The following is a 15,492-nucleotide window of genomic DNA, read 5'->3' on the forward strand; positions in this document are numbered from 1 at the left end:
CATAAGTGGTTTCAGTGTTGATTATTCTGCAATAAAGCTGCACGTCACCAAGAGCCTCCGCAGAACGAGCCCTGCACACATCCCTTAGCCTAACTAGACACACCTCTGAAGTCTGCGCCCATACCTTCCCGCTTCATCCCCATGGCAAGACATTTCTGGTAACGGCAGTACTGGCACCGGTTACGCTGACGCTTGTCAATTATACAGTCCTTGTTATCACGGCAATTGTAGGTAAGGTCTTTGCGCACTGTGCGTTTGAAGAAACCTTTGCAACCTTCACAACTGTAAACGCCGTAATGTTTGCCTGAAAGAATGAGAGGGAATATTGTTAAAATTGTGTACGAAATTATGTAACATAAATGCAACATGATCAACTCAACCTACAGAGAGAGATGCTTAGTACAAACAGGTGATCAGTAACTTTGGGAGCACTTTACTCTGTTCACTTTTTAACCAAGATCAAGAAATCCCACAGCACACTGATCATACTTTTCCACACTAGAAAATGGATAAATACTTGAATGGAAATATTTGTAGGTTTAAGACAAAAAAAAAATCAGGCAAGTAGGGCTAATTAGTTAGCTCTTTCAAAGATAATACAGGCTCAACAAGTCAATTGGCCTCCTATGCACTGTATTGTTCTATTATTTTACAGGGATTCTACTATCTGCTTTTTATAACATGCTGAAGCAAATTAAGGTTTACCAGAGGCTGTCCCTGATTCCATGATGAGTGCTTCTCTTGCAAGATAGCATTATGAACATGTGTCTCCAGCTTCATACTTTACACAAGGTGTTCTAATCCAGCATTGGCACACAAGATAGACTGACAATCTAAATCCCTTGAGAACTACTCATGTAAAGAAAGAAATGGTGAACTTTGAGACAGTCTCCCCATTGTCAATTCTGGCTGCATTCCAGCAATGGAATCCTCATGGAATCCAGTGGCAGAGTGCCATCATTTGGCAGTTTCTTTGCAGTTACTCCATTCATTTTGACAGAGTGGAATGGCTCTGAGGGAAAGAGGTTGCACTTTCTGAACCATGTTACTTTAAATATATTTAATTGTCAAACATATTAAAAATGCAATCATTTCAAATGTTTGACTGTTGTTTTAATTACTTCTAATTTTTTTAATAAAACTAATATATTTTATTAAATAGCGTGATTGATTTTTTTTTAACAGTTTATGAGTATTTTTCAATGCGGTGAATGTGCAGATATTCAAAGCCTTTTGAAAGCTTGATCACCAGTAAGCCTGAGGGCAAGGCTTAATCAGCTGTCAAGGCACTTCTGTGGGATAGGTTGGCACTTCCAACAGGCCTATGGATCAAGAGCCAGCTTTGGAGACCAATTTGCCACAATGGCAAGGGCAGTAAAAAAGGTGGTGAACACAGTTCACCAGCCACTGGGGCAGACTGGACCCAACCATTCCACAGCCTGTCCATTGTGCATCACTAACTCAGGTATCAGCAGAACCTTTCCAACGCTAAGCATTGTATGATGTTGGACAAAAAGATAACTGGACAGAGAACTAACTCCAAGCTGAGCCCCTTTAAGAGGAAAATTTAAGATGAGAACAAGCAAATCTGTCGAGTGGTAATGACCGAACTAACGTGATATTGGTGCAGAGCAATTGAATGCCAGAGTGACTAGAAACATCCACACACCTGAAGACCTGTCCCCACAAATGGCACAGATGTGTTTGGTGAGCGAAACTGGACAGTTTGAGGAGTGAGATGGCATCTTAAGCACGCCATTGATTCCTAAAGGTGGTTTCACATCCTCTGTGCTGCTTACTGAATTCATAGGCGAGTTTACCTGCAACAGAAGAGTAAAATAAGAAATTGAACAGTTTCTTATATAGACTAAAAGGACCCCTTCTAACCACGTTATACAGGCTGAGTTATTCTGCTCTTCCCCAAGTGAAACAGATATATGTGGAAACCAGGTGATAAATACTAAGCATCAATAGCATCCTTTAATCAGTAGGCAAGGATAGAGATCAGCATTTTAGGACTACATTGATGTTCCTTTTTCATTCCAAAGAAATTCCATTTTTTTCATAATGCTACCACATAACATCAGATTCACTGCTCCTCCTGTTTACTCCTTAAGTACAGGACCTCAGGGAACCAACTCAAAAGGGGGCTCGTGAACTTGGGAGGCTGCCTCAAGTGGAGGTGTGAAGACCCTCGCACAGAGGATGGGACCTGGGGAATCTAATCATGCGGGCTGGAGGACCCATGAGAATCCTTTTCTTGGAAGCTCCGGACTCAGGGAGCTCCTCTCATGCAAACTGGGACCTAGGGAATCCATTTTAATGGGAAAGTGGGACCCAAGGAAATCCTGATGGCCGAGGGTGCAGGATCTAACCGAACTATTTTCATATGGGCATGGGACTTCAAGGTATTAACTATCTGCTAGCTTAGCAGAAAGCTGCTGAAATACAATTCTGCCATGCCCAGTTACACAGAGAAGCAGGGATTACTGGATAGCAATTAGGAGAAGGGTGCTTTGCTCCTGCTCCACTGTCTGTCTTATTTAGGGAAACTAAACTGGTGTCAATTCCCTATCAGCACAGTTCCCTTGAGCAAAAGGCCATTGCATACAGTTCTGGAATGTAGTGCACTCAGCAAAGACCAAGGAATGTAGCGGTTTTGTTTTGCTCTGTACAAAGCGCACAGCAAGCTTAACTAACAGCAATTAAAGCAAGTTCAAACGCTGAGGATCACAATATTAAAAAGAACCACAAACCATACACAGCACAAGCTTTCATCAGCACCTTTCCAAGGGACTATGTTATGTGCATCACTGACTGCTATATGTCAATGGCAGCTTGCCACACCAAACCATCTCATTACACAGTTGTGTACTTACAGCAAGTCCTTGAAAGTACTAAGGGCTTTAGAGAATGTTGTAATTAATTTGCGCTCCCTTGAACAAACAGTACTTTGCATACAATTCTGGAATGTTACCCAACCTACCTTGAATGGAAAAGCCAATGCAAGCTCAGTCTGTACACAACATTGCATCACCAATGTAATGAATCTCACCTCTGCATAAAAGGTAATTTCACAGATTCTGAGACATTCAAAGCGAAACTTAGAACATCCCACTCTGACAAACATCCTGTATGCATCTACAATGGCAGCATTTGATGACACAACATAAAGGGAGCTCTCCTCCATCTCCAATTCCTCTCGTAAACCCTCATCATCTCTTAAATCTCTTTTCTCATATCCAGCATTCTAGGGGTTTCCTTCTCACATCAGGTTAATGCTCCTGCAGTGGTACTGAAACATGCCCTAACAAAATGACACATTAAATTCTCTGTGACTATAGCCACTGGGCTTTTCTCCCTCTCATCTTCTCAGCAGATTTTGGTACTTGACATCACCAGTCAGTCCATATTAAATAATCTTAAATAACATACTTTTGCCTTGTTCCATTCTTACCTATTCAACACTCATCTGGGTATAATAAGATCTTTATTACTGTTAACAGTCCAAAAAACTTTGGATGCTGGAAATCTAATGAAGGATCTTCAACCTGAAACATTAATTCTGTTTCCCTTTCCACAGATGCCGCCTAACCTGTTGTTTCTGTTTTTGTTCCTTATTACTATGGATCCATACATGTTCTCTGATTTGACCCCACAACTTTTTGGGTGCCTATATATTCTTGATTGTGTTACATTAATTATTACAGCAATAACCCAGGGCGTTGTACACCCCTACACTATATTACAGCAAATGGCCTTCGTCTCCACTTCCCTTTTTATAAGATATCTTTATTGGTCACAAGTACATCAAAACACACACCAACATACATCTTTTGCATAGAATGTTCTGAGGGCAGCTCACAAGTGTTGACATGCTTCCAGCGCCAACATAGCATGCCCACAACTTCCTAACACATACGTCTTTGGAATGTGGGAGGAAACTGAAACACCCGGAGGAAACCCACGCAAACACAGGGAGAACGTACAAACTCCTTACAGACAGCGGCGGGAATGGAACCTGGATTGCTGCTGCTGTAATAGTGTTACGCTAACTGCTACACTACCGTGCCTGCCCTGAATTATGTACATGAAAAAGAACAAGTCTGTATACCTCTGGGTAATGTTACATCAATGACCTAGGGTGTATGCACACCCAGATTACATTAATCTCACATTTGGGGTCGCACAGTGACGCAGCTAGTAGAAGTGCTACCTTACAGCTTCAGTGACCCAGGTTCAATACAGATCTCTGGCACTGTCTGTGTGGAGTTTGCATGTTCTTCTTGTGACTGCATGGGTTTCCTCTGGATGTTCTAGCTTCTCTGCCCATGCCCCAAAAACATGCAGGTTGCAGTTGGCCACTGTAAATTGGTGTAAATAAGCAGTAGAATCTGTGGGGTGGTGGGGTAGTTGATGGGAATATAGGGAGAATCAAATGAGTTAGAGTAGGACTAGTGTAAATAAAAATGAGTGCTTGATGTTGGATTGGAATTGGTGGGCCAAAGGACCTGTTTTCTTGTGGGATTTCTCCACAACTCACTTCTGGAGGCACCAATCTGGTTAAGTGCAGTTCTGATCATCCATGTATTCTCATCCAGTTCTTAAATCTCTTCTCTCATAAGAGAACACGGTCATACCTCAACTAAGTGTTTTCATCAAATAAAAACAATTCAGTGAGAGTCTGTGCCCAGAAGTGACAAGACTGTTGTGAGCGGGATGAAATTTCTCACAGCAGAATTTAAATGCCCGAGTGATTCTTTAGAGTAATGACTGGTGCAGTCCTACCTTGAGGCTTTTCATTAAATCAAAATTAATCAAACTGAATTATCCCCCTACGCCTCCAATTAACACCACTGCCACAATGACCCTGAGAGACAGAACATAATCTCAGAATCAGGAGGGCAGATTTTGATGTTAGTAATTAGATTATTTTTATTCTATTTAAGTATTAACTATCTTGCCCATCTGGATAATTCTAAACCTTGAACATTCTGGACAGTTTGGTCAAACCCATAGTGAACATACACAAAGAAGTTAATGGAGATGTTGGAAAGCTGAAATAAGAGCAAAAGATGTTGGAACAACTCAGCACACCAGGCAGTATTTCAGTAGATATAAAAAAAAGTTAGCACTTCAGACTGATGACTTTTCTGATGACTTGAAACGTTAACTCTTTCCTCTCCAGTAACACTCCCTAACCTACTTTGCACTTCCAAGCATTTTGTTTTATTTCACATTTTCAGCCTTGCAATATTTTGCTTTAGGACCTGAAATATTGACTTTGTTTTTCTGTCCCTAAAAGTGCTGCCTGACATGTTGACATCAGGTCAACATCCTGATCCCTGCCCTTTGATCTGGTGAGACCCAAGAGGAAGCCAAGATGGACCATCCACTTGGCATTTTGGGTTGAAGATGGCTGAAAATGCTTCAGTTTGTTTTCTAAAGGAAGGAGTCACTGGGCAGTGATCAAGAGCAGGAATATCCCATCTCTAACCTGGGAAGGGAATAAATTCATTGGACAGTGATTAGGGGCAGAAACCTAATCCAACTTCTTTTCTCCATTTAGTGGGGAGTAACCAGGCAATCATCTGGAGTAGGAACCCCTGCAGGGATCGCTGGACATTAGCAGGAGAACTCATTTTTGTCTAACCCAGGGGATCACTATATAAGGTCAAGAGTAAGAACAATGGCTGCTTCCCATTCTGGTACAGGAGTAACCAGTCTTCATAAGCAAGGACCCTGACCATCCATTCTCTTGCTAAATTCTGGAAATGCCACAACTTCTACTACGTCTTTCCTGAAAGGTGGTCCCCAGACTTTCCAACATTTCATATTCACATATTCTCTTTCAGCAAAGGAGAAGGCCATTTAGCCCACCAAGTTTATGCTGACTCTCAGAGCAATCCCTTCAGTTCCATTCCCCCCCACTTATTTCCCTGTAACCGATGTCTCGTATGCACATTAACTCCGTCCTGATTCTCCTTCCACCTACCTACACCAAGGGTAATTTCTGGTAGACTATTAACCCACTAATAAGCACATCTTTGAGGGGAAACCAGAGCACCAGGGGAACCACACGATCCAGGACGAATGTGTAAACTCCATGTGGCACCGTTAAGTTAGGTTTGGACCGGGGTCACTGGAGCTGTGATGTAGCAGCACTAATCATTGAGCTACCATGCCACTCTCCACAATACTCCACTTAAGGCCTAGATAATCATTTATAAAGTTTGAACAAGATCTCTTTCATTTTAAGTTTCATGCCTTTATTTACACATGCAAGCCATGTGTTACTTTAACCACATTATCAATGTCCTGCCTCCAGCAAGGATTCATTTCCCCAAAGTTTATCTGCTCATCTACACTTTTCAAAATGGTGCCATTTTATAGTAAGATAAAAATGTAGAAGAATCTCAGAGCAAAACAAGGTGAAAACCAGGGTAACTTGGTTCTGTGCCCAGAAAAAGACTTACAACTCAAGCCAAAACGATCAAATTCCTGACGGAATTTAATGGCTCAGAAATGAATTCTTCACAATAACTAAATTGCAGCAATTGAAACCGTCAATTCAACAAAGAGCTTCAGTGATTTAGTATGAAGAAATCAATTTTTAGCAAGGACAGGAGGAGGATGAGCTAAAGCTGATGCAGGAGTGAGACAATCTAGATATGATAGGTGGGGAGAAGATGTGGGATGGGGGTGTGGCGGGGGGGTGGGGAGGCGAAAAAAGAAGATAGCCCTGGCAGGGAGGGGTTTGAGGGGAGTGTAGAGGGTAAGTAACACAAAGGAATGGAAGTGAAAAGGTAACAACCCAGGAAGAAATTGTCCAGGGAAGAAATCCCAGACAGGGTGACAGTGAGTCAGCAGAGAATAGGAGGCAGCCATGTGCATCTTCCTTAACTATTTGCAGTGCAGTACGATTTTAAGAGAGACAAACATGACGGGAGGAGAGATCATTCTGCTATGAATAATGGGAGTCATAAAATGTGATAGCGTTGGGATACAAGGAAGTCAAACTGAAATCAACCAGAGGGGGCAGTGGGGACACACGAATGTGATTCAGTTGGAAGACAGAGGGCCTGATCACCTCAGTAACGGATTGAATTAGCAGCTTGAAATTTCATTCACCCTATGCCAAAACTGAAAGCTGCTGAGAGATGCACAAACAAAAGACAGGATGCACCATTTCAGGTAATGCACAAACTTACAAACAAAGTTAAAATAAGCAGGCACAATAAGGGATGATTTAATTACAACTCTGCAACTGTCTGAGTACTCATGCCTAGGCTTGACCATATCCTGCTTAATCCTCTGTAACCCTGAAATAAAGACAAGGCAAGATGAGAAACAAAGGCCAAGCCTGCCTGTTAACTTCAGATATGCAATAAAGAAAATTGCTGTGCTGTTTGATACACACTGACCTGTTTCAAATATATAACATTTCATAGGTAACCTCTGCTAAACGCTAGCAAATTATCTGCAGCCCTAAATATTGCGTGCTGTTGGTGATCACAGCAGATGGGGTGGAGTTTAAAGGAGCTGAAGTTGTAATGGGTGGAAGGCAGAGGGAAAAAATGAGAGATTCTGCAGTGTGGAACAAAAACGAGTTCAGAGTTTTTGCTTGTCAACGAGATGAATGACTTTACAATTATATGAATTCATGAGACGATACTGACATAGAAGATCCACTAGACTCTTTAAACAGGACATGGAAGAAATGGAAAGGAGGTTGTTACAAGTCAGAAAGAAAGGTTTACAAAACATCACTGTCCTTGCCAGTTCACCTCAGCCAATTACTGGTACAGATGCAATGTAGAATACAAGATTGTCACCAATAAATTGAATGGGAATTTAAAAGGAACTTCTTTACCCAGAGAGTGTTGTGAACATGGAAATCACAAGCAAGTGGAGTGTTTGAAGCAAATAGCATAGATCCTTTTAAGGGGAAAACAAATATGGGACAAAGAACATGCTGTTGAGATAAAGATTTGAATGTGCAGAAATGTAAGGCTGCAGAGAGTAGTGGACTCTACCCAATACATCACAGGCACATCCCTCCCCACGAATAGTAATATCTACAGGAGGTGCTGCCTCAAGATGGCAACATCCATCATCAAAGATCCCCAGCACCTTTTCACAGCTACCACTGGGCAGGAGGTACAGAAGCCTGAAGTCCCACACCACCAGGTTCAATAACAGCTACTTCCCTTCAACCATTCAGTTCTTGAACCAACCTGAAAAACCTTAATCACTACAGTTTAGCAACACTATGACCACTTTGATCAATTTGCACTAAAATGGACTCTGTATTTTTTTTGTTCTAATTGTGTTCTTTCTTGTAAAAATTGTGTATAATTTATGTTTATATTTTTCTTGTGAATGCTGCTTATATGATGTTATGTGCAAGTAAGTTTTTCATTGCACTTATGTGTACATGTACTTGTGCATATGACAATAAACTCGACTTTGAAAACTTTGAAAGAGGGAAAGAAGCTCATGTAGATCACAAGCTCCAATATGCACCCATTAGGCAAAATGGCCTGCTTCTGAATTGTAAATTCTGTGTAAATAAACACAATATGTGATCTTCAAGACTTTACCACTGGCTTATGAAGAGCAACCACTGGAGCTCAGTCAGGAGATGAAGGCTTTCCCAGCTGGGGTTTATGTATTTCAGTTTATGTGGACAGTAACAATGACCACCTGAATTACAGGGAAAATGCTTCAGCTCACAATCTGTCTTCAAACTCTGCCTGTTCCTCATTGATATTTCCAGAGCAGCAAAATGCTGAGGAAAAATTTGTTCTGTGTCAGATATTGTATTAATAAGAGTCAGTTGAGTGAAAGAGGAATGAATTTGGGAAGTAGAAGGCAAGTAGTCTGGCAAGCCCTCCCCCAGGAGGATGATCGTCAAGGGTTTCTCCAACAGGCAGGTAATCTTCAACTTAACAGCATTTGTTTTTTGATGAAGGATGTCAATGGAACACTTCATAGCAGCATCCAACACTCCTGATCAGAATTACAGAGAAAAACTCACTATATACTGTAACCCTGATATGGTGAAGGACAAAGTACACTGATCCATCATTCATGCACAACACAGGAATAGCAGAAATTAGATGGAGACGACTACAGCATCTAAACTATCCCTCAAACAAACCCAGGGCAGATCAAACACAGTTCTGATGCAAATGACACTTCTAGCATTTCCCTCTGCATCACTTTGGGGAAAGAGAAGTAGATGCAAAATCAAAAATTTTACACTACCGATGGCTGTCTAGGAACACCTTGCATGGCCCTGATTGCGTGCACGTGTCCACACATGCACTTCAGCCAAGTCTCTGACTGGGTGATACAGGGTCACCTAATGGCCTAATCAATACTCAAAATTCACACATTATAAATGAGGAATGAGGTATCAAAAGACACCTAGTGCTTCAGAGCCCTCCACCAGGAAGTCACCACTCTTGTGCTCACTGACCTACAATGGTTCCCAATCCAGAAAATCATCACCCTGATTTTCAAATCCCTCACTCCTTACAATCTCTAATCTCCAGCCCCTCAAGTGAGATCTCTGCACTTCTCCACTCCTGATTTTCATTGTTCCATCATTGTCAGTCTTAATTCAGCTGCCTAGACCCTAAAACTCTCAAATTCCCTCCCTAAACTTATTTGTTTCTCTGCCTTTAAAATGAACCTAAAAGCCTATCGCTTAGACCAGGTTTATCACCTTATGCGATTCATTGTTACATTTTGTGTGATAATATTCCCGTAAATTCCTTCGAAAGTTTTGCTGTTTTAAAGGTACTCCACAAATGCAAGTTGCAACTGATCTAGCTAAGTGGGCAAGGAAACAGCAGATGGAATATGATGTGGAAAAATGACAGGTCATCTGCTTCAGTACACAAAACAGAAGAGCAGAGTATTTTTTTATATAACAGTGACAGACTGAAAAATATTGACATTCAAAGGAGACCAAGTCTCCCAGTCACTTAAAGCCAACACGTAGGTGTGGCAGGAAATTAGGAAGGCAAATGGTATGTTTAGCTTTATTACGAGAAGAGTTGAGTACAAAGAGCAAAGGTGAGACTTGGAGTTTTGCATACGGCTTTGATCTTCTTACCCAAAAAGGGTTCTTTGAGATTGGAGTGCAAGAAAGATTCATCAAACTGGTGCAACACACAAAATGCTGGGAGAATTCAGCGGGTCAGGCAGCACCTATGGCGTGAAATGGACAGTCGATGTTTCGGGTTGAGACCCTTCATCAGGACCAGAAAGAAAGAGGAGAGATAGCTAGTATAAAAAAGAGGGAGGAGGGGGTGGAGCAAGAGCTGGCAAGTGATAGGTGAATCCAGGTGAGAGGGAAATATTAGACAGGTGGAGGAGGGCGAGAGTGGGAATGATGCAAGAAGCTGGGAGGTGATGGGTGGAAGTAACAAAGGGCTGAAGAAGATGGAATCTGAGAGGGGAGGACAGTGAACCATAGAATAAAGGGAAGGTGAGGGGGGAAACCAGAGAGAGGATGTGTGGGTGATGGGCAGATCAAGAGGGAGGGGGAGGGGAAAGAGACAGGGCGATGGGGCCGGTGGGATAAGGGAAAACAAAGGTGGGGACAGAGGGGAATGGTTACTGAAAATTAAAGAAATCGATGTTGATGTCATCAGGTTGGATACTACCAAGGTAGAATATGAGGCGCTGTTCCTCTAATCTGGGTCTAGCCTCAACTTGGCAGTAGAGGAGGCCGTGGACAGACATGTCGGTGTGGGAAATGGGAAGTGGAATTAAAACGGGTTGCCACTGGGAGATCCTGGACAGAGTGAAGGTGCTCGACAAAGTGATCCCCCAATCTGTGTCGGGTCTCACCAATGTAGAAGAGACTGCACCGGGAGCACCAGATGCAATAAATGACACCAATGCATTCACACGTGAAGGACTGCCTCACTTGGAAGGACTGTTTAGGGCCCCGAATGGAGGCGAGGAAGGAGGTGTACAGGCAGGTGTAACACTTAGCACAGTTGCAGGGATAAGTGGGGAGGGATGAGTGGACAAGGAAGTCAGAGAGCGATCACTGCGGAAAGTGGAGAGGGGAGGGGAGGGGAAGATGTGCCTGGTGGTGGGATCCTGTTGGAGATGGCGTAAGTTGCAAAGAATGATATGTTGGATGCAGAAGCTTGTGGGATGGTAGGTGAGGACAAGGGGAACTCTATCCCTGTTACGTTTAGGGAAGGGATGGGGTGAGGGCAGACGTGCATGAAATAGAAGAGATGCAGGTGAGGGTTGCATCGATAGCAGTGGGGATAAACTCTGCTTTCTGAAATAAAAGAGGACATCTTGGATGTCCTGGAGTGGAAAGCCTCATCATGAGAACAGCTACTCCAGAGACAGAGGAACTGAGAGAACAGGATGGCATCCTTGCAAGTGACAGGGTGGGAAGAGGTGTAGTCAAGGTAACTGTAGATGTCGGTGGATAATCTGTCTCCTGAGATGGAGACAGAGGTCAATAAAGGGGAGAGAGGTGTCAGAGACGAACCAAATGAATTTGAGGACGGGTGGTGGGGGGGGGGGGAGTCGATAGTGAAGTCGATGAGACTGATGAGCTCCACACGGGTGCAGGAAGACACACCAACGCAGTCGTCAATGTAGTGGAGAAAGAGTTGGGGAGCGTTTGGAACATGGATTGCACCATAAAGCCAGCTGGTTCCTAGAATGGCTTTACAGGTAGAAATCAAGTAGGCTAAACACTCAAGAACAGAGGTCTAGATGAATGAGACCTGCTCATTGGTTTAATTTAAGGCTCAACCGGGTGACAACAAGGAGAATGATATCCCCCCCCCAGCTGATTATTCTGGAACCAGGGGTCACATTCTCAGAATGAGGAGTAGTCCATTTAGGACTGAAATGAAGAATAATTTCTTCACTCAGAGGGTGGTCAACCTCTGGAATTCTCTTTCCCGGAGATGTGAATTCTCAAAAATTAACATTTAAAAATCTATTTTAACTCAAAGGAATCAAGCGATATGGGGCAAGTGCAAGAAAATGATGCTGAGGTAGAAGACCAGTCATGTCCTTCATGAACTGCTGAGCAGGCTCGAAAGACCAGATGGCCTATTCCTACTCATAATTCTAATTATGTACGACCCAATTTTACTATAGTCCTATTAAATGCAAGTCAAAAAGATCTCTAGATGCATCCCATTTGGATGGACAGAATTTAGAAGTGCTTACAGTTCAGGGGAGGAGAAGCAGGGTTGGAAAATTTTATGTGGTGTATAACTTCACAAACTAGAGCGAAATCTCACGGATCACAATGAATGAAATAAAGCAGGAACAAATTATTGATGCCATTCAAGTTCTCAGATTATGCAATTAGTCAAGCATGTCTGAGAGGAGAGACTGGGGGAAAAAACAAGATAGTTAAAGCAGAAAACTACTGGACAATTTCCTGAAAGTCCTGCAAATCGTCTACTTTATTTAATGAGGATTGTGAGCACTCTGGAAATTCAGACACTAATAAAAGAGGGAGACAGCTGAGTGTGGGGGCTGAGATTATGAGCTAAGGAGCATGAGCAACACCTGCAGGCAATAAAACTCAGAGAGAAACAGGAAGCCCAGGCCAGGCCTGCCTGGGAGGAGGCGCTGGTGACGCCAGCCAATTCATCTTTCTGGTGATTAGTAGGAGGCCTTCGTTGGGACAGGCTCCTACCTCGCAGGCATACAGGAAGACAGCTAATGAAATCCATAAGGGAGCTGTCTGAATCAGCCGTGGAGAATGGTATTCTTGGCACAGGCACTGCTCTGTGTTTATCCTGCTGACCTCATGCAAGCTTCCATACACAGTCTCATGACTCTGTCATTTTGAATGTAACAGTTCAAGGGTGCCAGGGAATCGAGGCCACAACAGGGGTGGAGGAAGGACAAGATTCTTGGCAATTTTTACCCAGCCTGGAGTTACTCTCTGGCGTTATCAAAGGCTTTACTTGTGAACGAGCATTATTCAGTGCTGTTGTGGGGGTGGGTGCAGTCACAGAAAGAAGATCACCCCAAGAACCTACCTAAACACAATCTCACTTCTGCGCAACACCTCAGCTCAGCTGCCCAGGACAACCTTGGCAACACCTCAGCTCAGCTGCCCAGGACTCCATTCACTTCAGCTCAGAAACATGGCAGAGAGCCAAGGAAAAAATTCTAAATGTGGATCAGCTTATGAACTTGGCACATCACAGCTCAACTCAGGGTCAGGATGGTAACCCAGGCAGCTCCTCAGCCTGGGTCAGGAAAGGTTCAGACACAAGGAACCCACTTGCCTTGGATCATGGTAGAAACCAGGAGATATTGTAACGCAAACCAATTCAAAAAAAACACAGCATTTATTCCAGGAACCTTCCATCTCCAGCTCAAGTGAGGAACCAGGTGGCCCGTGTCCTTGGGTCACTACAGAAACCCAGGCAGTCCTCACCATAGCACAGGGACACTGCAGGAACATGCCCAAACACTCAATCCAACTCTCTAAAGAGACCCAGCAACTCTGTCACCCTGGGTCACTGTCGGATCCCAAGCACCCACCCAGCTCACTGCATGAACCCAGGCATCACTTGCCACAGCAAACCAGTCAGCCTTCGCTGCAGGTCAATGCACCAGTCCAGTCACCCCTCTCCCCAGCTCAATGCACCAACCCAGTCACCCCTCTCCCCAGCTCAATGCACCAACCCGGTCAAAACCTCTCCCCAGCTCAATGCACCAACCCAACTGCCCCTCTCCTCTCAGCTCACTGCTAAATCTGGGTATCCCTCTCCCCAATTCAAAGCAGGAACCCAGGCACCCGCCTTACCTTCAGCTCACAGCAGGAACACAGGTACCCCTCTCCCTAATTCAATGCAGGATTTCATGCAGCTTTCTCCTCAGCTCACTGCAGGAACCCAAGCACTCCAGTCTCCAGCTCACTGCATCAACTTGGGTACACGTCTGCCGAGATCAGTGGAGTTACCTAGGTAACCCTCTCTTTAGGTCACTGCAACAATCCAGCCATCGCTCTCGCACAACTCTTTGCAACAATCTGGGTACCCCTCTCCCCAGCTCACCACAGCATCCTAATCACCCCTCTCCCCAGATCACTATAGCCACATAAACACTCCTCTTCCTAGCTTAGCAAAGGGCTTCTCTAGGATGCAAAACTCAGGAATTTGGTGATTAAGGGAATTAGGCAGAGAAGGAAGAGAGGTGCTGCTTTGTGTTTCTAGTATACGGTGGTCTATAACAGCTTAAGGCAGGATGAATTTAAATTTTATCTGATGCTTATTGTGAATTATGATGTTTAAGCTAAATAATAAACACTGAAAAGGTTAGATTAGACTTTTAATGTCCGTTAGGTAACAAATCAAAAAATCAAGTAAATAGAAATTTAAGCTAATTACTTATATAAATCAAGACCTGATAGAGTTAGTGGAACAGGTTATAGCTGCAACATGTGGGAGTTAGTGGTCCCTGCAAACTGCAATTGAAGCAAATGTCTGTGGTTTGAGGAACTTCGCTGAGGTTTTTGAGTTGGAGTCTGAGTTGCAGACATTCTGCTGCATCAAGGAAGAGTTCCAAGGATGATTTTATAAAGGAGTTAATCACCCTCTTTTGTTTATGTAGAATCCTGATTATGGGCAGTGCTCAGGTCCAGAAGGAAGCATCTTCAAGTCAGGGGACCCAAAATGCTGTGCTGCAGAAGCCTCAACCTTTGACTTTGCCTATCAAGTACAGAGTACATACTCTCTGTTCAGACATGTGGGGAGGAGGAGTACAGAAGACCATTCAGAAGGAGATCACGAAAAAGAATGTGCCAGTTGTAGAGTGCAGTGTAGCCAGGGAGAAAGGATCTGTTCTTTGTAGCCATGATCATGAGAACCGAGGGTTGTGTTGTCTACCTGATGCCTGCATTAAGGACATATTCTTGGAGATTGGAAGGGAACTTGGAGCAGGAAGAAGAGGATCCATTTCTCATTGTTCACATAGCTCTATCAACGACATTGGTTCCTAAGGTTTCTGCAGAGAATGAAGAACAATAGGAACAGGAGTAGGCCATCTGGCAGTCAAGCCTGCCCTGCAGTTCAATATAATCACGGGTGATCTGTCCCAGACCTCAACTTCCCTCTGTGTCAGTTCCTCATAGCCCTCAATTCATAAAATTTATCTCCTCCAGTTTAAATATCTACAATGATCTAGCTTCTAAAACCCTCCACAGAAGAGGACTGCAGAGATTCACCACCATCTGCAAGAAATTCCTATGTACCTCAGTCTTTAAATGACTGCTCTGTTATCTTGTAACTGGATACCCTCATTCATGATCCTCCCATTAGTGGATGTAACCCTGTCATGCCCTCTTTGGATTTTTATATGGTTTAATAAGATTCTTCTCAACTCCAAAGAATGCAGATCCAACTTCTTTAACTGCTTATGATAGGTCAACCCTCTCATCCCTGGAATTAGCCTAGTGAATCTCTTCTC

At 43.4% G+C, this 15,492-nt stretch overlaps 1 protein-coding gene across 10 annotated transcripts in view; it reads right to left on the reverse strand.

Moving 5' to 3' along the window:
* LOC127582015 (retinoic acid receptor RXR-alpha-A) overlaps nucleotides 1-15,492 on the reverse strand; it is a 104,601-nt gene that overhangs the window by 19,864 nt on the left and 69,245 nt on the right. For 8 of the 10 annotated variants that reach the window (XM_052036937.1, XM_052036936.1, XM_052036931.1 and 5 more), the window contains 2 exons: nucleotides 1,670-1,820; nucleotides 104-304 (listed from right to left, as the gene is read on the reverse strand). In XM_052036937.1, the coding sequence (XP_051892897.1) occupies nucleotides 104-304; nucleotides 1,670-1,820 (352 nt within the window). The remainder of the gene's footprint in view (nucleotides 1-103; nucleotides 305-1,669; nucleotides 1,821-15,492) is intronic. The other 2 variants (XM_052036940.1, XM_052036939.1) reach the window with 1 other exon arrangement.

The sequence above is a fragment of the Pristis pectinata genome, chromosome 23 (assembly GCF_009764475.1).
Source record: "Pristis pectinata isolate sPriPec2 chromosome 23, sPriPec2.1.pri, whole genome shotgun sequence".
In the NCBI taxonomy this organism is placed as follows: Eukaryota; Metazoa; Chordata; class Chondrichthyes; order Rhinopristiformes; family Pristidae; genus Pristis; species Pristis pectinata.